The 22,861-nt window shown below is 44.4% G+C and overlaps 1 protein-coding gene across 1 annotated transcript in view; it reads left to right on the top strand.

The window, feature by feature from the left end:
* The first annotated feature begins 2,426 nt into the window (after positions 1-2,426).
* The window catches only part of MYO5B (myosin VB), a 331,539-nt gene continuing 311,104 nt past the window's right edge, over positions 2,427-22,861 (top strand). Inside the window, exon 1 of the mRNA XM_087715323.1 lies at positions 2,427-2,727. Within this exon, the coding sequence (XP_087571449.1) occupies positions 2,701-2,727 (27 nt within the window). The 5' untranslated portion in view covers positions 2,427-2,700. The remainder of the gene's footprint in view (positions 2,728-22,861) is intronic.

The following is a 22,861-nucleotide window of genomic DNA, read 5'->3' as shown; positions in this document are numbered from 1 at the left end:
AAAAGCCTCTCTTTGGTTCCCTCCTCCTCTCCCTCGTTCCACAGCCTGCATGACGCTGCCGCCCAGGCTGAGAGCTGCGTGCCGCTGAAACAAGTTTGGGGAGGTCCTTTGCAGGCAGCCAGTTCTAGCCGCCTGCAAAGGACTTCCCCACGTTTGCTTTGAAAGAAACCTCTGCGCGGGAGTTAGAAACCTCTGCGCGGGGGTTTCTTGCCATGTGCGCGGCCGCGCGGCCGCGCACCTTAGAGGGAACAGTGCTTGCCGCCCGTGTGACCGGATATGAAGATGCCGACGACACTTGTCAGAACCACCGTAATTACCTCACACACAGCACTGGCATGCATAAGAATATGATGTAAACTTTTTTTTTAAAAGGCATCTTTGGTTTGCATTAAAACAACTTCAACACACGCAATGTTCTGATTGCACCACGAACGCAGTAGTCATCCTTACCTTTCACAGAGGCACTGAGTTTTATAAATATGAGCATGATAGTGTAGAATAATCATATCCAAGGACCAGTGGTGGGTTTCAAAATTTTTTGGAACGTCTTCTGTAGGTGTGGCCTGCTTTCCGGGTCCACTGGTGGAACCTCTTCTAACCGGTTCGGTAGATTTGACGAACCGGTTCTACCGAATAGGTGCGAACTGGTAGGAACCCACCTTTGCTGCAGCTGTTCCGTAACTATCAGAAACTGTGGGTTTCCCCTTATTAAATCAATTACTTCTCTCAAAATCAATGGGCCATATTTTAGCCCAGTGTGCTGTGTGATTCCAATGCCATCCAGAAGCAGCAGTTTGAAGTAAAGGGAATATATCACATCACAGATTCCACACTTTTGAGATCTTGCCAGACTCCAAGACAGCAGGACCTTGTGATTTATAACCTCACACATAGATTGGAATCACACAGCACACGGGGGTAAAATATGGCTCCTTGATTTGTGATTCACTGTGTCACGTGAACGCAGCCAAGAGGGAGATAGCCTTTGGTAAGTATGGTGGACGGAGAATCTGTGACTTCTAAACTCTTCTAGCCATTTGGCATTTGATTGAGACAGTCCATATTTATTGCCAGTGTTTATAATGGGATGTGGGTGTGCGTATGTGCACACTCACCCTGGCAAAAATGCTAGAAAGAGCAGCAAATAATGGCTTCGATACGAACATATGCGGTCACATCTAAGCACGTTAGGCAAAATGTGGGATCTGCTTATTCATTGATTTTCCCACGCTTAATTCAATTACTCACTGCCTGTGATGCAATGAAGAAGCAACTGATTTAATAAAGGGACAGTTTTTGATATTCATGAAACGCCTCCTGTACATACAAATTTCAAAACAGAGGCAAAACTACATTTTTTTGTTCTTTCGTTCGCCTAGAAATCTTTCAAAAATTGCAGGAATGTCTAATTAATGTACAGAAATCCTATCTGTGCTACTATCATCCAAAGAAGAGGGAGAAAGGCTGGCATCCTTCCTTCCTTCCCTTCCTTCTTTCTCCCTTCCCTTTCTCGTTCCTTCTTTCCTCACCTTCTTTTCCTTTCCTTTCCCACTCACATTTCTCCCCATTTTCATCCATTTATTTCTTTTTCTTCCCTTCCCCATTCATTTACTTTCCCCCTCCCTTTCTCTCTCCATTCAGTATGTGTAGATATATATATATATACACATATATATATATATGAAAACACAATGCAGTTTTCTCAACCTGGCACCCTCCGATGGGTGGGCTTGGCAATTCTGCCCAAGAAGAATTGTGGGAATTGGACTACCTGGAGAACCATCAGATCTTGCCAGAGCACCTAATGTTCTCTCAAAGGAGTTTCTCCAGGGATTTCAGGATGCCCATCTTAACTATAACAAGTAGTAGCTACTCAGGGCTTTGTCATCTTTTGGATCCTGGCTGGGGAAAAGAGGGATGAGGAAAAAAGATGGGACCAGGGCGAAGGACGTGTCCCCAGCAGGTTGCAGTACGCCTTATGGATAAAAAAAGGAAAGGAAATTTGACGCGCTTCCCCTGGACCTGACGGAGAAGTGAAGACGGCCGGTGGGGAAACCGCAGCTTTTGCCCGGAGAAAGGAGCATCGGAGCGCCCGGGGGTTGAAGAAGAGCTGAACGGTCCCCCCGAGGGCATCTAGCCGGCCCTCCGCAGCTCGGTCAGGCCAAGTGGTGGTGGGGGGGGGGGAGAGGAAGGGCGGCCGGACGGCGCGCACTTGCTTCCCGGGCTCGGCCGGCAGAGGGCGAGCCGTGCCCGCGGGCTTGCCCGGCTTTCTCCCACCTGCGCCAAGCAGACGAGCGCAGGAAAGCGGCGCCGTCCGTCCGCCTCCCTCCCTCCCTCCTTCCCTCCCCGCCGAGCCCAGCGCCTCCCCTACCTGGCGACGAGGGAGCGGCGCCCGGCTCCGCCCGCCCGCTTCGCCGGGCAGCGGCTGCTCCCTCTCCCCCACCTTCCGCCTTGCCGCTCTTCGCCGGCCGTTGGGTAAATAACTCCGGGGCCGAGGCCGGGCAAAGGTCGGCGGAGCGCGGCCGGCCGTCGGAACTGCATCGCCCGGCTCCGCCTGTATCCCTTTCCCGTCGCCACTAGCACCACCGGGCGCCTGGACGCCGCTCTTTTTCGGCCCGGCTCCGGCTTGAATGCTTCGGAGTTGCCTGCGGACTTCTCGGCTTTGCGCCCCTTTGGCTTTTGCGCATCGCCGGCCGGGACATGTCGGTGACGGAGCTGTACAGCAAGGTAGGAAGGGAAGCGGGGGGGAAGACTCGAGCCGGGGCGGGCGGGGGGGTCCCTGGATCTCCTCTCCTCCTCCGTCACCTTCCCCGGAGCCGCCTGCGGGCGCGCCCTGCGGTTTCCTTTCGCGGCCGGTTGAGTTTGTTCCTGGAGAGTGCAAGTCCGCCCCGCCCGCTTTCAGGACGAGCCCGGCTGGGAAGGGGGCGGCGGGGGTGTGCGTAAAACAAAACCGCTCCTGTTCCCATTTCCCAGAGGGGGAAAACTGAGGCACGGAGGGAGATCCAGCAGGCTGAACGCGGACGCTCCTTCAAAGCTGCCTTGGCTCTTCTTCCTCCAGGGTGGTTGTGAGAATGGAGCTGCCCGTGACCCGCGTGTTTACGAAGTCCCGGGTTGCGGGGGGGGGGGCAGGTGCGGCTCGAACCAAGGCCGATCTCCAGCCTCGAGATGATGGGGAGGTTATCCCGGCTCTTCACCCCCCTCCCCGCCCCGTCCCCAAAACCCCTTCTTTCTTTCCGTGTTTTCCTTGCTTTCCAAGTTCTTGGCTAGGAAGCGGCGGGTTCCGTGGTGGGACCCGAGTGGAGTGGAGGAGTCCCGGGTCGCCCTCCCGCCGCTCCCGCTCTGGGCTGCTTCAAGAGGAGGGCCGGAGAGACCCCCCCTCGCCCCTTCTGCCTTTTGGGGACGCCTTCCCGCAATTGTGGCGGTTTTGCGGGGCGTCCGACTTCGTGGGGATGAGCCTGCGATCTCCCAATATAAGATACAAGGATAGGGGCTCCATCTTGAGCAGGGGGTTGGACTAGAAGACCTCCAAGGACACTTCCAACTCTTTATACCAGGGATGTCCAAACTTGGGAACTTTTAAGACTTGTAGACTTCAACTCCCAGAATTCCCCAGCTGGGAATTCTGGGAGTTGAAGTCCACAAGTCTTAAAAAGTTCCCAAGTTTGGACATCCCTGCTTTATACTTTTATTCCGTTGAGTAACTTTTCCCAGTTCCGACCTAGACCTGGATCTGTCCAAGTCAGCCCTGGTACCCCAACTTTTCTGAATTCCCCCCCCTACCCACCCCCAGCTGGCAGGAAATGGAATTCTGGGAATTGCAGTCCCAACTCATCCAGAGGGTGGCAGGTGAGACTCTCATAAGTGATTTCGAATGTAGAATAGATAGAATGAGCCGGAAGGGACCTTGGAGGTCTTATAGTCCAGCCCCCTACTCAAGCAGGAGAACCTATACCATTTTTACATAAGTGACTGTCTAGACCAGGGGTTCCCAACCTTTTTTGGGCCATGCCCCACCGAAGCTTCTTTAAAATTCTGATGCCCCCCTCCCTCCCGTGACATATAATTCTTACTTTAGTCAAAAAGTGAACTTTACTCGCGCAGGGGAAGCCTAAAAGGCCATTAACTTGGTTTAAACAAGGTTCAAATTGCCCCCATTAAGCCTGGACCTCACGTTGGGAACTACTACTGGTCCAGGCTCTTAAAAATATCCAGTGATGAAGCACCCATGATTTCTGCAGACAAGATGTTCCACTGGTTAATTGTCCTCACTATTAAGAAGTTTCTCCTTAATTCCAGGTTGATTCTCTCTTTGATCAGTTTCCAACTATTATTTTTTGTCCTGCCCTCTGGTGCTTTAGAAAATAAGTGGACCCCTTGACCTTCTTTTCTCTAGAATAGCCAAACCAAATCCGTATGTTTTAGTCTCCAGGCCTTAGTTGGCTACTTCTCTGAACTTCTTTCAAAGTTCAGAGAAGATTGATAATGATCAAAGATGATGGGGGTTCCTGCTGGAAGGGAGATTGCCTCTTTGAAATCTGAGGTTTGTGGTGGCCCCATGGGGGGGGGGCTTCCAGAAGTGAGGTTGATTTGAGTTTTCTCCATGGTGGCTGGGCCAGATGATCTTTGGAGGTGCAATGTACCGTATTTTTTCAGAGTATAAGATGCACTAAGATTTTGGCGAGGCAAATTAAAAAAAAGTTTTTGCACTCTGCAGACCTCCCAAAAATGACCCTTTTTTTTTGCAAAAACAGGCATGTTTTTTGTCAAAAAAAAAGAGGCATGCATAGCCTTTAGGAGGCTTCCAGAGTTCTACTGGGGGCTGGGATGGGGGGAAAAATGAACAAAAAAATGGCCCATTTTTTGCTTATTTCTGCTCTCCCCAGCCCCCAGGAGCACTTTGGAAGCCTCCTAAAGGCTATGCACGGCCATTTTTGCAAAGGGGGCGGTAGGGTTTCGGAAAGCCAAAAATGCTGCATTCAGTGTATAAGACGCACCCAGATTTTCACCCTCTTTTTTGAGGGAAAAAGGTGCGTCTTATACCCCGAAAAATAGGGGTATATTTTCAGAACATTCAGAGATGTCCACCGTTGGAGGTTGGTGGACCTTTCTCCTCCCATCCTCTCCTAGTGGTTCACCTGCAGTTTGGGTTCATTTCTTATGCTTTTGCTTAGCGTTGCTGAAAAACAGCAGTGCAAGTGATTGTTTTTTTATTATTTAGATGTAAAGATAACCACCCACTCCAGTTGACTCTCGGTGGCTAAACAAAATAAAACAGCAATTAAAACAATTACAAACGTGAACAAAATTGTTCCTTTGAAAAGCATCCCTAAAGCTGAAAGTCAAGCAGTTTCTAAAGATAAACACAACGATAAACTCCCAGCCCCTCTCTTTCTCTCTCTCTCTCCCTCCCTCCCTCTCCCTCCCTCTCTCTCTCTCTCTCTCCCTCTCCCTCTCTCTCTCTCTCCCTCCCTCTCCCCCTCTCTCTCCCCCTGCTTGTAACAACTCATCAGCTGGCCAGTTAAACTATGGCTTGTGGGTGCTACTTTCCCTAGGACTGGGTGGTAAGAAGGAAGTGGATTGTGATTGCTTTATTGCCTTTTAGGTTTTAAGTTAGGAATGTTTTCCTTTGAAAGTTGAAATATGTGGCTCTAATTAGCTCCCTCTATCTAGGATAGGTGCAAAGTGCATTGTTTTACTGGTAGAAACCAAACAAAAGAGCCAATTAGGTCTAGCGTCTAAGGTAACCAGGATAGAAAGCAAGAGATTGTGAGTTCAAGTCCCACCTCAGTCATGAAAGCCGGCTGGGTGACTTTGAGCCAGTCGCTCTTTCTCTCTCTAAGCCCAACTCGCCTCACGGTTCCACCACAAAACTGTGGTAGACTAAAGCGCGCTCGACGAAAGCGCGTACCTGACGTCATCACAGCGCGACGAAAACATCACGCTGTGAGCGGTAAAGTTAAAATTAACGCGAAAACCTTACCCTACCCCCCCAAACCTAACCCTAAACCTAACCCTAAACCTAACCCTAAACCTAACCCTAAACCTAACCCTAACCCTAACCCTAACCCTTAACCTAACCCTAAACCTAACGCTAACCCTTAACCTAACCCTAAACCTAACCCTAACGCTTAACGTAACCCTAAACCTAACCCTAACCCTTAACCTAACCCTAACCCTAACCCTAAACCTAACCCTTACCTTAATGTGAATCGGCTTGCTTTAAAAGCGCTTTTTAAAGCGCCCTTTTTTCTCCGCGGTCGTATTTGTCGCACTGCTGATGACGTCAGGTACGCGCTTTAGTCGGGCGCGCTTTAGTGGACCGCGGTTTTGTCATGCCACTCGCCTCACAGGGTTGTTGTGGGGAAACTATGAAGGGGGGGTGTTGGATACGTTTACCTCCTTGAGTTATTTGTAAAAATAATAGAGGCAGGATCTAAATAAATCGGATGAAGAAAAGTTCAAGTTGGCAAAGGCAATTTCTGTTAGGTTCCCTCTTATTAAAGCAGGTAGAAAAGGTGAACTCTCCACCTGCCTAGGATTGCGGACTGCTCTGCAGTGTTGCTCCTACCACTGTTTCTCCAGGACTTTTAAAAGAACTCAAGGTGTTCACATCACGCAGCTTCCTGTTCTAGGAACCTGGGAAATTGTAGGATACAGGGCAGTCCTCAACTTACAACAGTTCCCTTAGTGACCGTTCAGAGTGGCAACAGCACTGAAAACAGTGACTTACAACCATTTTTCACACTTATGACCGTTGCAAGCCTCCCTGTGGTCTCATGATTTACATTTGGATGCTTGGTAACTGGCTCACACTTATGACGGTTGCAGGGTCCAGGGGTGCAGGGGTGAAATCCACTTACCTCTGCTACCGGTTCAGTAACAATGTGCTCACTTCGCTCACACGTGCCACCTCCGTGTATGCGCAGGACCTCACGTAATGCGCAGCATGACAAAAAGGTAAGGTAAGCGAACAGTGGGGGGGGGGAATCTGCTGTGCTGCACGATTTAGATTAGCCAGAAAGCAGAAAATCCTGCTTTCTAGCTAATATAAATCATGCGTCACAGCTGATCATTGGAAAAACTGGTTTGTCCGTCCGTAGTGGTTTCATTTATTTTACTACCAGTTCGGGCGAGCCAGTCCAAACCAGTAGCATTTCACCCTTGATCCAGGGGTCATAGGATCACTTTTTGTGGCTTTCTGACAAGACAGGTCAATGGGGAAGCCAGATTTACTTAACAACCCTGTTATTAATTTAACAACTGCAGTGATTTACTTAACAAATGTGAGAATAAAGGTCATAAAATGGGGCAAAACTCATTTCACAAATTTCTCACTCCGCATCATAAATTCTGGGCTCTGTTAGGAATATAATCTAACAGTTGGGTTGGCAATATAGAAATCATGTAACAATGCTATACCTGTTTCTTTAAATCATGCTGTAAAATGTGATTGGTTGCTGTTTTCCTCAATTGGCCATAAGAGGGAGCCAGAATGACTGTTAGCTCTCTGTTTGTTAAATGCTGGGCTGATCTGATCTGAGTGTTTTGGAAGCTGGCTGTTAGAAAGTGCCGTGAGCTATTGTAAGTTTTGCAACTGCTAGCAAACTTTGTGTACCGGACTGTTTGTATGATTATGGACTATGTTATTTGGATTATCCCTTAACTGAAAGATATTGATGACTGACTGTCTTATCCGTGTAGGAATTGGACTGTTTGATGGACTTTGATACCTCTATTTCCAAGAAAGTAAAAGCCTATTTAAACTGCAGTGTCTCTGTATGCTGGTTTGTGTGTTATCCAACACAACTCTCACAACGCTTCTCTGAACGTACTTACTCTTCCAACGGGGAGCTTACCTAACACTGGGCTCAATCATGGTCAGAGGTTGAGGACCACCTGTATTCATCCAAGCATCAGTAACAGCATACTATACCTTTTTCTATGTTGGCGGCTGTGGCAGCCGGGCTGCCTGCTTGTAGACATAAAATTCTACTACCAGGATTAAGATGAACTGGGATGCTTACAACCATCTGCTTTGTCTTTATGAAGTGAAGATCTAGGTTCAAATCTAGATTTTTCATTAAAAATTCCCTTAATGAACAAGCTGGATTTGAACCTAGAACCTAAATTAATAAATAGAATAATATACATAGTAATCATAAACAGATTCTTGTTCATAAAGCTTTCAAAAAAGAAACTGGGCAATCATTTATCCGAAATTTTATGGGGTCTCCTGCTCAAGCAGGGGGTTGGACTAGAAAGCCTCTAAGGTCCCTTCCAATTCTATTGTTCTATGTTCATAAAATGCATGGAGCGTTTAGTCCAATTTTACTTTTGCTTCAGCTACCAAACAGGGAAATGAGTACAGCGAGTCCTTAACTGGTAATCAAAATTGGCACCAGAATTTCTTTTGATAAAGGAAAAAGGTAAAGGTTCCCCTCGAACATATATGCTAGACGTTCCTGACTCTAGGGGGCAGTGCTCATCTCCATTTCAAAGCCAAAAAGCCAGCCCTGCCCGAAGATGTCCCCGTAGTCATGTGGCCGGCATGACTAAATGCCAAAGGCGCACGGAACCCTGTTACCTTCCCACCAAAGGTGGTTCCTATTTTTCTACTTGCATTTTTACATGCTTTAGAACTGCTAGGTTGGCAGAAGCTGGGACAAGTCACGGGAGCTCACTCCATTACGTGGCACTAGGGATTTGAACCGCCAAACTGCCGACCTTTCTGATCGATAAGCTCAGCGTCTTAGCCACTGAGCCACTGCGTCCCTGTGACCGATGGAATACCATTACACAAACTGTGCGGTTGAACAATTAAAAGTGGTTTGTCCTGCCCTCCAAGTTTTTTTTTAATACTTTGCACTTTAGCCCACAATCCTCAGTTTTCCTTATTCTTTCCTTTCATGTATTAATAGTCATTATTATTATTATACAATTGTATCACAGCGGCCAGTTGTTTCGCCGGATTTGGCATTGGTTACTAGTTGGGCCCCACCCAGGGGCCTAGGACGTCGTAACGTACTTTCGTAATATGCGTGCAGATCCAAGCAGTGCGGCTTTTTGCATTTGACTGATGGTGATTTTGTCAATTTTTAACTCTTTTAAATGTAATTCCAGTGCTTTTGGAATAGCACCCAGTGTGCCAATTACCACTGGAATTACCACTGCTGGTTTGTGCCATAGTCGTTGAATTTCAATTTTTAAGTCCTGGTATCTTGCGATTTTTTCATGTTCCTTCTCGGCGACCCTGCTATCACCTGGTATTGCGATGTCTATGATTGTGACCTTATTTTTCTCAACCAGTGTGATGTCTGGTGTATTATGAGCCAGATATTATTATTATTGTTGTTGTTGTTGTTGTTGTTGTTGTTGTTGTTGTTGTTGTTGTTGTTGTAAGCCATAAATGGAAGTTGTAATCCAAATATCCCTGGAGGGAGCCAGATTGGGAAGAACTGTTTTAATGAATTATAGGAAACTTCCACAAAGTACTGTAAATGCATAAAATGTTATTCTCAGCTGATATATTTTCATATCCATGTAAAATGACCCGGACATTTTGAAAAATCTATAATAGCATTCTGTCTTGAGGTGTCTATAAAGTAACATTAAAACAGCTGTGATGAAACATCATTTACTTCCTATGGTTGCTCACAATCATCGTTGTTGTGTTTATTTTGCAACTTTCAAGGTCTGTACAGAAGCATCAAAAATTCTTCCATGCATTTTATTGCTGTTAGGTTTTAGCTATGGCGATTTTTTAACCCTGTTGTGCCAATATGTTCTGTAGACACGGTCATCTACAAAAATAATATTTCATGAATTTCAAAATGTGGCCTCCATTAATTTCTGATAAGTGTCAGCCAGCTCTTTCAATATACTTCCAGGCATGGCTACCACTATGATGCAAACGTTTACAGACTTATTCTCAAGTCAGCCTGTTGAAGACTGCAGACTCAGTTAATTTTGTTGTGCCATGCTAACATTGCAAGAGCCAAGGTGGCGCAGTGGTTAAAATGCAGCACTGCAGGCTACTGCTAGATCAGCAGGTCAGCGGTTCAAATCTCACCGGCTCAGGGTTGACTCAGCCTTCCATCCTTCCGAGGTGGGTAAAATGAGGACCCAGATTGTTGGGGGCAATATGCTGACTCTCTGTAAACCGCTTAGAGAGGCCTGGAAGGCCTATGAAGCGGTATATAAGTCTACTGCTATTGCTATTGCTATTTCCTTGGAATTCCCTGAAGAAGTAGCCTACATACACCAACTTGGAGGAATTTAAAGATTAATATACAATTGAAACCAGATGTTTTTTCTTTTCGAGATTGATAGGCAAACAGCTGGAAGAAAGGCATTTGCTCTTATATAGGATAACTGCAGCGAGATTATTATTTGTGCAAAGTGGAAAGATTTGGCACAATGGAGAAATAGTCGGTGAAGATGATGAAACTTAACAGAGATAGCTAAATGGACTTCCTTGATTAGAGAAAACACGACATTCACGTTTATTGCTGACTAGAAATTTCTTACAGACTTTTTTTGTGAAACGGAAAAAAAGGAATTTATGGTGTATGGTTTGGATGATTAAAATAGAGGTGATGGAAAAAGAGAAGGGGGTTGTTTTTTTTGTAACCCACAAAGCAAGAGATAGTTTTTATATTTATATTTGTAATTGCTGTAAAGAAAATGGAAACGACTTTCTATTTCTTTTCATTGTTTTTATCTTCCTCCTCCTCCCTTACTCCTGCAAGTGCAGGGTCCATTTTTCGGATCTGGGTTATTTCATGAGACTTTCAAAAAGCTTTACGTTCTCATCGCAATCAGTTCTGAATGCGAGACATCACAGGTTGTGTTGATTTTCAAATGAGGGATTTGCTTCATATACAGTAGTCCTCGAGGTAAGACCATAATTGAGCCCAACATTTCTGTTGCTAAGCAAGGCAGTTGTTCAGCAAGGCTGCCCCTGAAGAGTGTCCGAAGACTACAGCTGGTCCAGAATGCAGCTGCGCGAGCGATAATGGGTGTACCCAGATACATCCATGTTACACCTATCCTCCACGAGCTGCACTGGCTTCCCATTGGTCTCCGGACCCGCTTCAAAGTGCTAGTCATTACTTTTAAAGCCCTATATGGTATTGGACCTGGCTACCTGAGAGACTGCCTCCTGCCATTCACCTCCCAACGACCAATAAGATCACACAAGTTGGGCCTCCTCTGGGTGCCATCGACCAGACAATGCCGGCTGGCAGCTCCCCGTGGGAGGGCCTTCTCTGTAGCTGCATTTGTGGAATGAGCTACCCGCAGAGATCCGGACCCTCATCACTCTCCCGGCCTTCCGTAAAGCAATCAAGACCTGGCTGTTCCTGCAGGCCTGGGGCTGTTGATTAACATCCAACCCCACCTGATGGAATGGATGTTGTATTAATTTTTAACATTGTATTTTTAATATTTTAAATGTTTTTACTTTGTTGTGAGCCGCCCAGAGTCCCAAGGGAGTGGGCGGCATACAAATCTTATTAAAGTTCAAGTTCAAAGTTCAATTAATTTTGCTCCATTTTATGACCTCTCTTGTCACAGTTGTCAATGGAACCACTGCAGTTGATAAATTAATATGGTTGTTGAGTGAATCTGGTTTTCCCTCTGACTTTGCTTGACAGAAGGTCACAAAAGGGGATCGCATGAATCCTGGGACACTACAACCCTACAATAAATGTGAGTCAGCTTCCCAAGCGTCTGACTTTTGATCCCATGGCCATGGGGATGCTGCAATGGTTTTAAGTGTGGAAAACGGACATAAGTCACTTTTCCCAGTGCCGTTGTAACTTTGAACTGTCATTAAATGAACTATTGTAAGTTGAGGACTACCCGTAAATCATGCGAACTTGACTTGCAATTTTGTTCTGACCGAGGCTTCCCAAGAGCATGAAGCAAACTCCTGGTCCCAACAGAAATCCCTTTTATTAATTTACTGTGAATTCTGCTCATTCACATCCAGCAAAGTCTTTCAAGGGAGGATTTACAGTCACAGACCTTATCTGGCTTGGAGAGCTGCCAGGCTGATATCTGCAAAACCTGGCAAGGAGTCTCGGAGAGTCACCAACCAATTAATCGAACTAAATTGTCTCCTGCAAACTCCACTCCCCTTTCGCTCCTCTTTTATTTCCTGTGGGAAGGACCATTCATCGTCCACCTGTGGCCTTACTCCCAAGTCGACCCCTGTTGCAGTTGCTAAGTTGGTAACATGGTTTGTTAAGTGAATCTGACTTCCCCATTGACTTTGCTTGTCAGAAGGCCACAAATGGTAATAAAATGACCCCCGGGACACTGCAACCGTCATAAATATGAGTCTGTTGCTCAACACCTGACATTTGATCACGTGACCACGGAGTGGCCGCAATCGTGTGCAAATTGGTCACAAGTCACTTTCTTTCAGTGCTGTTGTTAACTCTGAATGGTCATGAAGCGAATGGTTACAGGTCAAGGGTTCCCTGTATCAGTCTTATGTCTGAAACTAACTTTGAAACTAATTTTGAACAGTGGCTAAGTCTCTCTGGTCATAAGTCAAGGATTACCTGTACCATGATAGGACTCTAATAGCTTTGGATCAAAGGCAAAATAAATTGTTTCCAGATTTGGGTGCGTGTGTATACTGCTCCTGTATATTTACATAAAGGGGAAAAAAAGAATTCTGACAGGTTCTGGAGAACCGGTAGCAAAAACTTTTGAGTAGATCAGAGAACCAGCAGTGTAAATTTTGAGTATTGCATTTTTCAGAGTATAAGATGCATGTTTTTCCCTCAAAAAAGGGGGTGAAAATCTGGGTGCGTCTTATACACTGAATACAACATTTTTGGCCTCCCAAAACCCCGCCCCCTCCCCCAAAATGGCCATGGATAGCCTTTAGGAGGCTTCCAGAGTGCTCCTGAGGGCTGGGGACAGAGGTGGGTTCCTACCAGTTCACACCTATTCGGTAGAACCGGTTCGTCAAATCTACCGAACCAGTTAGAAGAGGTTCTACCAGTGGACCCGGAAAGCAGGCCACACCTACAGAAGAGGCTCCAAAATTTTTTGAAACCCCCCACTGGTCCTTGGATATGATTATTCTACACTATCATGCTCATATTTATAAAACTCAGTGCCTCTGTGAAAGGTAAGGATGACTACTGCGTTTGTGGTGCAATCAGAACATTGCGTGTGTTGAAGTTGTTTTAACGCAAACCAAAGATGCCTTTTAAAAAACAAGTTTACATCATATTCTTATGCGTGCCAGTGCTGTGTGTAAGGTAATTTAAGGTGGTTCTGACAAGTGTTGTCGGCATCTTCATATTTGGTCACATGGGCAGCAAGCCACTCCCACAAAGGAGGCCACACCCACAGAGTAGGTTCGAACAATTTTTGAAACCCACCACTGGCTGGGGAGTGCAGAAATGAATGAAAAACGGGCCGGTTATGCTTGTTTCTGCCCCTTCAGCCCCCAGGAGCACACTATAAACCTCCTAAAGGCTATGTATGCCCTTTTTGGGAGGTCTGCAGAGTGCAAAACTTTTTCTTTAATTTGCCTCTTCAAAATCTTGGTGCATCTTATACTCTGGTGCGTCTTATTTGTGTGCCTAAAACTAGTGATATGTAATTCAAGTATTGTAAAATATACTAACAGTTCTAATCTTGACATTGGCAGCAGAGTGGTTTTTAAAGTGTTTTTAAATGTCTGAAACCATACAGTCCTCCTCGTTAAAGAGCCGAGGTGGTGCAGTGGTTAAATGCAGCACTGCAAGCTACTTCAGCTGACTGCAGTTCTGCAGTTCGGCAGTTCAAATCTCACCGGCTCAGGGTTGGTTCAGCCTTCCATCCTTCCGAGGTGGGTAAAATGAGGACCCAGATTGTTGTTGGGGGCAATATGCTGACTCTGTAAACCGCTTAGAGAGGGCTGAAAGCTCTATGAAGCGGTATATAAGTCTAACTGCTCTTGCTCTTGCTCTTCAACTCAAACCTGAACACTTTTTGCTTCTGCACATGCGTAAAATTCCATTTACTATTTGGCATATGTGTGAAATACATAAATATACACAGCGGTGGTCACTTTCAAATTTTTTTACTACTGGTTCTATGGCCGTGGCTTGGTGGGTGTGGTGCGGCTTGGTGGGCGTGGCTTGGTGTGTGTGGCAGGGAAGGATACTGCAAAATCTCCATTCCTGCCTTACTCCCGGGCCAACCAGAGATGGCATTTGCTGCTTCTCTGAACTACCATATTTTTCGGAATATAAGACGCACCAGAGTATAAGATGCATCAAGATTTTGAAGACGTAAATTAAAAAAAAAGTTTTTGCACTTTGGAAACCTACCAAAAAGGGCCTGTTTTTTGTGAAAACAGGCCCATTTTTTGTCAAAAAAAAAAAAAAAAAAGAGCATGGATAGCCTTTAGGAGGCTTATAGAGTGCTCCTGGGTGCTGAAGGGGCAAAAATGAGCAAAAAATGGCCCGTTTTTCGCTCATGTCTGCACTCCCCAGCCCCCAGGAGCACTCTGGAAGCCTCCTAAAGCCTATGCATGGCCATTTTGGTAAAGGGGGTGGGGTCAAAAATGTTGTATTCAGTGTATAAGATGCACCCAGATTTTCACCCCCTTTTTTGAGGGAAAAACGTGCATCTTATACTCCGAAAAATACAATACTCAAAATTTTCACTGCCGTTTCTCTGAACTACTCAAAATTTCTGCTACCGGTTCTCCAGAACCTGTCAGAACCTGCTGGATTTCAACCCTGATACACAGGTATAGGACTATATTCAGATTTAATGAAGATTCTGCTTTAACAAATGCTACTCTCTGTTCTGTTAAATCAATGGTTTAGTGCACCCCCTTTCTTTATAAAAAAAAACCAACCACAACCTAATTCCTTATGAATCAGTCAAGCAGTTTGCTGGTTTCCTTCACCCACAAAAATTCCATCTAATGATATTATTAAGGTGCTTGCAAAGAAATTGTAAGCATTTGGAATCTTTTTTCCACCCGCCTTAAATGCATAATGCTGTAGAGCATAACTTTAATTCAACTTTTTACCCTGACCTTGGCTGTAAGTATTTCCACTTGGTTTCTCTTCACTCACTTTTAAGGCAAGGAAGATACCAAAATTATTATTTTAATAACTTCTATCAAGGATAATGTGTTGGATAGGAAACAATTTCTTCTGGGTGACTGTAATTTTGAGTAAAGGGCAGTCATTAGAACTACATTCAATTATCATGTGATGTTTTCGAATCTCGAGACTATCCAATATTACTGTAATAGGTGTCCTTTTTCCTGCCTGCTGTGTAGTTACAAATCATGGTTTTATTAGTCATTTGCTTGGTTATGGATGCAAGCATGCAAAGTGTGAAAAAAATGACAGGTGTGTACAGTATATCATCTAAGTATACCGTATATTTACTTAGTACCTTTGTATTCAAGAGGATTTGGTATTCTGGGTGAACAGTAATGTCTACAGACAGTTATGAAATTACGAACACTAGTAGTTGTTTCAGTGAAATATTAATATCGGAGGGGTCCGATGTGGTTGCAAAAAAAGGCAAGGGGCAATTAAATGCAGTTTTAGATTGCATCAACCTCAGCATAATTTCCATGTCATGGAAAGTAATAGTTCCCCATTATTCTAATCAGATCTCATGTTAATATTAGTTCTGGACAACATACTTTAAGAAGTTGTTTGTAGGAGAAGGAGGGGCGGCGTTAAAAGAGCGATCAGCCTACAATCCCCACATAACCACAAGCAGACTTAAGTCCAACCTTCCTTGAATTTCTTGACCCTTATTTAACTCCAAGCAGGTACGGACCATTAGTTGAGAAGATTCTTGTACATGGGCTCTTTAGCAATACATTTCTTTCTTTGTTAAATTTATTTGCTGCCTATCTCACCCTAGGGCAGCTCACAACAGTAAAAACAAATAAATGAACAGTGTCAACACAACAGGGGCAAGATAGTGAAATCAAATAAACAATGAAGTAGACAATTGAAACACAGTAATGTGAGATTAAAAGATGGGGGGGGAGGAATGCAGGGGGATGAAAATCAGCTTAAATCAGTTTAATTGGACTGCCAGGTGTAGGTCTGGTCCACTGTGCCTGAAAGATTTAAAAAAACTGGACCATATTCAGAAAAGGATAACAAAGATATTGAAGATGAAAGCAAATTATCGGTGGTCCTCACTGAACAACTACTTTTTAAGTGGCTAGTCAGACTTAATGATGGCACTGAATGAGTAGTATTCTGACCATTGCAATATTCTTGCAGTCACAGATTGCAATCCAGATACTCAGTGACCAGCTTGTCATTACTGTAATGTTGTATTGTCCCATAGTCATGTGATACCATTTGCGATCTTTGCTAGCTTCCTACAACCATTGGGGAAGCCAGCCAGAAGTCACAAATGGGATTCACTTAAAAACCAGTACTGGAATTTTCATCATTGAATCAGGAGTGAAATCAACTTACTTTTGCTAGTGGTTAGCAAATGTGAGTGCATGCGCCACCTCCACGGATGTGGAGGACCTTCCGCGCATGCGCAGAGCAGAAAAAACAAGACATGATGATGTCCGGGTGGGTGGTCCCGCCACCACCGCTACTGATTCTCCCGAACCATATAGAACCGCTAAATTGTGCCACTGCATTGAATAGTATGGTCATGTGATGTCATGCGTTACGACTGTATCACTTAGTGATAGAAATCCTGTTCACAATTATGTTGTTAAATGAGAGCTACCTGTACATCAAAAGATGAAAGAAGTAGAAAGGTGTAACTATGAGAAAAAAGAGTGAGAATAACAGCATTTTTCAGATAGCTGAAAGCATGCATCACAGAAGAAAGACACTATTTTTTTTTCTATAGTTCATGACATCCTTAAAAGTATTTTTTTTCTTCTTTGGATGTGCTGAAAATTTGTTGAGAAAGGTGTAATCTGGATCTTTTCATGAAGCATTTAGATTTGACTGGGAATTTTTTGGTTGAACCTGCCTGACAATATGGATTTAAAAAAAAGGAATATATTAAATGAAGACAATGCTAAAAGGTGTTCAGCAGTTGTTGTTTTTTTAATGTTCTCTGCTTAAAATATTTCTAAACTTGGATTTATTTATATGAAAATAAAATAGTTTTGAATTTTTAACATGTCTTCTGCTTCCCGCAAAACATTAGCATGAACCCCATCTGTTCAAATAAATTATCTGTGTTTTTATAGCTATCACAGAAAAATATAGTTTCTTTTTCTCATTGAACTTAACTCCTTTTGACCTCATGAGCACAGCCATTTACTTCTTTTGTCAAAGATTCAGAAGTTTGACATCTCCTTCTTTAGGATTTCCCCCAAATTTCAAATCTAACCTACAGTCTATTCCTAGTGGTCTCCTTTCCAGCCATCAAGGAAATCTGACCCTGTTTAGGTTTCTTGGGACCAAAGTCAGCCAAGTGCTGCCACCTGCTGGGTATGTCCTGAAACCAAAAAGGGTTCAACCAGAACAACCAGAATTGGAATTAATTGCTTCTTAATCAAATTCACTGCCTATGTAGCAAGATAACTCATCTGCATATGCAAACTACTCTCACATACATAGAGACTTCCTTCCTTCCGGGAGAAGCAATAAAGATAAACAGGATGGAGATGGGATGGGAGGAAGGTGTAAATATCTTGGGAAGATTAGGAAAGGAACAAAAAGGAGGAGCTAACCTGGAGTAGTTGAGAAGGATGGAAGAGACAACTGGATAGGAAAGGAAAGGAATCACAGGGCGAGAGAGACGGGTTGCTTAGGCCTTACCAAAGGGTTAAAATCACCAGGCAAATGGCTCCTCCCAGAGCAACCACTTCAAAGTAATCTTCACAAGTATCCACCCTTTGTAGCAAAGAGGCTTGTAAGTCATTTGTACCTCTTCCTCGCTCCTTGGTTTTCAACAGCTTCTCCTCTTCTCATCTGGGAATGCAAGATGACTGCTCCTCCCAAGCCAAAGGTAATAATTTTGGGGGAGAAAAACTGACTTTTCTTCCATTGTAATTATTTTTCTGGTGGTTGTTTTTTTGAACCTTTCCTGGTTCTAATTGTTAGCTTGAGTTTCGAGAGGTTCTTTCTACAGCCAAGGTCTTGAGAACATCGCTCTGGGCTTTTGGGAGGGAAGAATGACAGCAGGTTCAGGGACATCCCACGTGGCGTTGTTTGTTTGTTTGTTTTGCCTGTCTTGCTAAACTTGGCACTTTATCACTCTCTGTTGGGTTACACACTTTGTGATCCATTTGCTAAATTACAGACCTACCTGCTGTTGTGTGTTTAGGAAAGGGCTAGAAGAGGCTTCTAGAAGAAACTTCAGGGGGACACATGAGACAGTATTCCAACGAATAAGATGCTGGAGATTTACTTACTGGTGCTTCACATGTTCTTCTTCTTCTTCTTCTTCTTCTTCTTCTTCTTCTTCTTCTTCTTCTTCTTCTTCTTCTTCTTCTTCTTCTTCTCCTCCTCCTCCTCCTCCTCCTCCTCCTCCACCTCCTCCTCCTCCTCCTCTTCTTCTTGTGCGTGTGGTGTATGTATGTATCAGTGAATATATAGATATGTATGTATGTATATATAAAAATGGCTGTGTGTGTGTACATTATATGTATGCATGTGTGTGTGTGTGTGTATGTATGTATGTATGTATGTATGTATGTATGTATGTATGTATTTATATAAAAATGTCTGTCTGTCTGTCTGTCTGTCTGTCTGTCTGTGTGTTCCAGCATAATTCTAGAATGCCTCCAGCAATTTTAACCAAACTTGGTACACAGATAATTTACTCTCTGGAAACAAATACTGTGGGGTTAAGACACCCCTCAGGGTGTGTGTTGTGTTATGATACAGCCTGTTGTGCCTTCAAATGGCTTCTACTGTACTGCTGTAAAATGGATTCTACTGTACAGTGCAGTGGAGTTGCCATGGTAACGGCTTCACAGTACTCCACAAGGGGGCTCCCTCTGGTAAGGGGGAAAATCCAACATTAGAAATTATGTTTGTTCCGGACATTTTTCTTCCTATAAGTAAATTCCTGGGCAACGCTGGGTTATCAGCTAGTTGATGAATAAAATGTCTAAGAAGAATGGGTTGGAGGAATTCTCCTGGTTATGGCAAGGAGTAGACATTTCCCAGGGCTGTGAAGTAGCCAACAGTTTGTTCTTTTCTTTCTTCATCTTGCCCATCCAGCAACTTCATCATTTTTATCCTGCTTTCTTTTTCTGTTTGAGGTGGCTCTCAATGCATTGTTTGAAAACCAATCTTTGTAGGAGAACTCGATTGATTTCATGTGCAATCCAGCTAGCCCTCAACTTATGACCGCTACTGGGGCTGGAATTTCCATTGCTAAGTGAGACAGTTGCTAAATGAGTCCTGCTTGATTTTGTGACCTTTTTTTGGCCACAGGTGTTAAGCAAATCACTCCAGTTGTTAATGGAATCATTGCAGTTGTTAAGTAGATCAAGCTTCCAACTTGGACTGTGGTTGTTGGATGCTGTCGGAGAAGATTGCAAAGTGTGATCACATGACCCCGCGACACCGCAACTCGTAAATACACGGCGGTGGTTAAGCACCCAAATTTTGATCGCATCCCCATAGGGATTGCAGCCGTGGTTATAAGTACAAGGACCGATCATAAATCCCCACGCTGTTGCAACTTCAAGCAATCACTAAACGGATGTAAATTGAGGACTACTTTGATATTGTTTTAAGATATCAAATTGGAAGAAGGCTGTATTCTTCTTCCAGAGGAGAGCTCTTCCGGAGCCTTCCGGAGGCTCTCCTCTTCCGGAGGAGAGCCTTCTCGGTGGCTGCTCCGACCCTCTGGAACGAACTCCCCGTGGAGATCCGGACCCTCACCACCCTCCAGACCTTCCGCGCCGCACTTAAAATCTGGCTATCCCGGCTAGCCTGGGGTTAAAGACTCTAACCCCTACTCGAATTGTATGACTGTTGAGTTCTTAAATGATGTAGTGCTTTTATGTTGTAAATTGTTTGTCCTCCCCCCGCCCCCTTTTGAACTGTGAGCCGCCCTGAGTCCCCCCAGGGAAAAGGGCAGCATACAAATAAAGTGAAAATGAAAAAATGAAAATGAAATGTATTGTTTCTCTCCAGCTAATTCTCTGGTCCATCCAGCGTGATTCTTTAAATGTGCAAGGCATGAGGTCTCAGAGTGGGGGTGACCCATCAGCCCCCATTTGATGTTGTACAAGCAGACACTGAGACCTTCTCCTCTGGAAAATGAAGAATATTCTTATTTCTTTGTAGTAAATGAGCAAGCTGAGCAAGAAGGAAGGATTAAATGTGTCACCAGTTTTGAATCGCTGCGCAGCCACACTGGCTTCTGTGAATTCTGTGGGTCCTTATCTAGTGTCAATTCCGCTTGACCCAAGCCAGATGTTTGTGTATAGATAGCACGCGATAAACTCTGAATCCTTTGAACTCAACTCTTGTTCCTGGTTACTAGTGCCTGACATTCCGGGTGTCTTCAGCGGGACAATGCCGGCTGGTGACGCCTCGGAGTAGGGCCTTATTTGTTGCCGCTCCGGCCCTATGGAACGAGCTACCCCCAGAGATCCGGGCCCTACCCACTCTCATGCCATTCCGTAAAGCTATTAAAACCTGGCTTTTCCGGCAGGCCTGGGGCTGTTGACCTCTTGATTGATTGATTGATTGATTGATTGATTTTATTATATTTATATGCCGCCCTTTTCCCCCGAAGGGGACTCAGGGCGGCTCACAATTCAAATCAGGGAAGGGGGGATTGAGGTCCAGCCCGCCCTTTGATTGGGTGCATGTTGTGCTTCTTTTTAATTTTGTTGTGTCTTATTATTTTAATTCTTTTTTAAATATTTTTCATTTCTGTAAGCCGCCCGGAGTCCTTCGGGATTGGGCGGCCTAGAAATTCAATAAATGAAATGAAATGAAATTCCTATACAAATAGTCCTCGATTTACAACAGTTCATTTGGTGACCATTCAAAATGACAACCACACTGAAAAATGTGACTTATGACCGTTTTTCACAGTTGGCGACCCATGCAGCACCCCATGATCATGTGATCAAAATTCAGATGCTTGGCAACTGATAGAATAGAATATAATTCTTTATTGGCCAAGTGTAGGGACACACAAGGAATTTGTCTTTGGTGCCTATGCTCTCAGTGTACATAAAAAGACAAGATACATTCGTCAAGAATCATAAGGTACAACACTTAATGATAGTCATAGGCTACAAATAAGCAATCAGGAAACAATATCAATATCAATATAAAATGTAAGGATACAAGCAACAAGTTACAGTCCTGCAGTCATAAGTGGGAGGAGATCGGTCATAATGATGAGAAGAGAAGACTAATAGTAATAGTAATGCAGCCTTAGTAAATAGTTTGACAGTGGTGAGCGATTCATATTTATGACCGTTGCTGTGTCCCAGGTTCATGCGGTCACCTTTTGCGACCTTCTGACAAGCAAATGGGGAAGCCAGATTCACTTAACAACCGGATTGCTAACCTATCAACTGCAGTGATTCACTTAAAAACTATGGAAAAAAAGGTCATAAAGTGGGGCAAAACTCACTTAGCAAATGTTTCACTTTATAATTTGGGCTCAATTTTGGTCGTACGTCGAGGATTACCTGTACATATCACACATAAAAGTTTTTTTTAAAAAAAAAAAAATCTATGGAGAATGTATTGATGTTCCCAGAGAGCACCTCGGTTGTTTGGAGTTTATGGGGTCAGTCTTCTGTTTTTTTCTTATTATCCTTTTTCCCAAGTCTCTTCCAAAATCCTCTTTTTCCCAAGTCTTTTTCATCCTGATATTGTAAGTGCTAGCAACTCCTCCCCACCCCCCAAGCAGGAATTGGGGTAGGGCTAACCTTTTCTGGACTGAGTGGCCAAAGTGCGCACACGGACCCCCCAAAATGGAGTGCGCACATGGCCTCTGTGCATGCATCCCACTCCCTGTGCATGCACATGCGCACCCCTGCCCCCATGCATGCACGGAAGAGACCCAAAGACCAGCTGGTTGGCAGGGGGCTGCGCGCATGCGCGGCGGAGCTGAACTAGGGCGACGGCTTGCGTGCCTACAGAGAGGGCGCTGCATGCCACCTCTGCATGCGTGCCATAGGTTCGCCACCACGGGGGGTAGGGTTGGAACATGCACCTTGGTGGTTAGTCGAAACTGTCGCTAAGTGAAACCATCACTGTGCTGATGATCTGACTTTAGCTTTACTTTACAGACCCGTGGAGGTCATAAATATGAGGATTGGCTGTAAAATCACGTTTTCATCATTGTTATAATTCCAAACAGTTGCTCAACTAGGACTATCTTTATTTTCCAACCATAAAATATTGAGATTTCTTAAAAGTTGAGCTTAATTCCTGGTTATTTACTAGGCTCATTGTTGGCAACAATTTCCAAGTGTTTTTACCAGTGGCTTTCTCTGGGAATTTCTCCCAATTTCCTAATCTATTTGATCCTCCCCCCCCCCACCTGAGGATTTACTGGTGGTCTTCCATCCATGAATTAACTTGATCTGACGTGCTTAGAGCCTGATGTACTTTGTGATCAGGCAACTTCAAGTAGGTACTGTACTATCACAACCTTCCGTGACATTTTCCATAATTAAATATTGTCATCCTTACGTTGACTGGAGAAAGATGCATTGCAAGTAAACGTCCTTTTGAGGTTAGTTTTTCTAAAAATTGGTAGATTGGCTTGGATTTCAAAAGCTGCTCAATTTAGACTATCGATTAGTCTAAATTGATTACTGTAATGCTCTTTACTTGGGGCTGCTCCTGAAGAGTGTTCGGAGACTGCAATTGGTCCAGAATGCAGCCGC

This window comes from Thamnophis sirtalis, unplaced genomic scaffold (genome assembly GCF_051295495.1).
Source record: "Thamnophis sirtalis isolate CommonGarterSnake01/CBP01778 unplaced genomic scaffold, rThaSir2_p1.2 scaffold_5, whole genome shotgun sequence".
NCBI lineage: Eukaryota > Metazoa > Chordata > Lepidosauria > Squamata > Natricidae > Thamnophis > Thamnophis sirtalis.
This window is presented reverse-complemented; position numbering and strand designations above follow the sequence as displayed.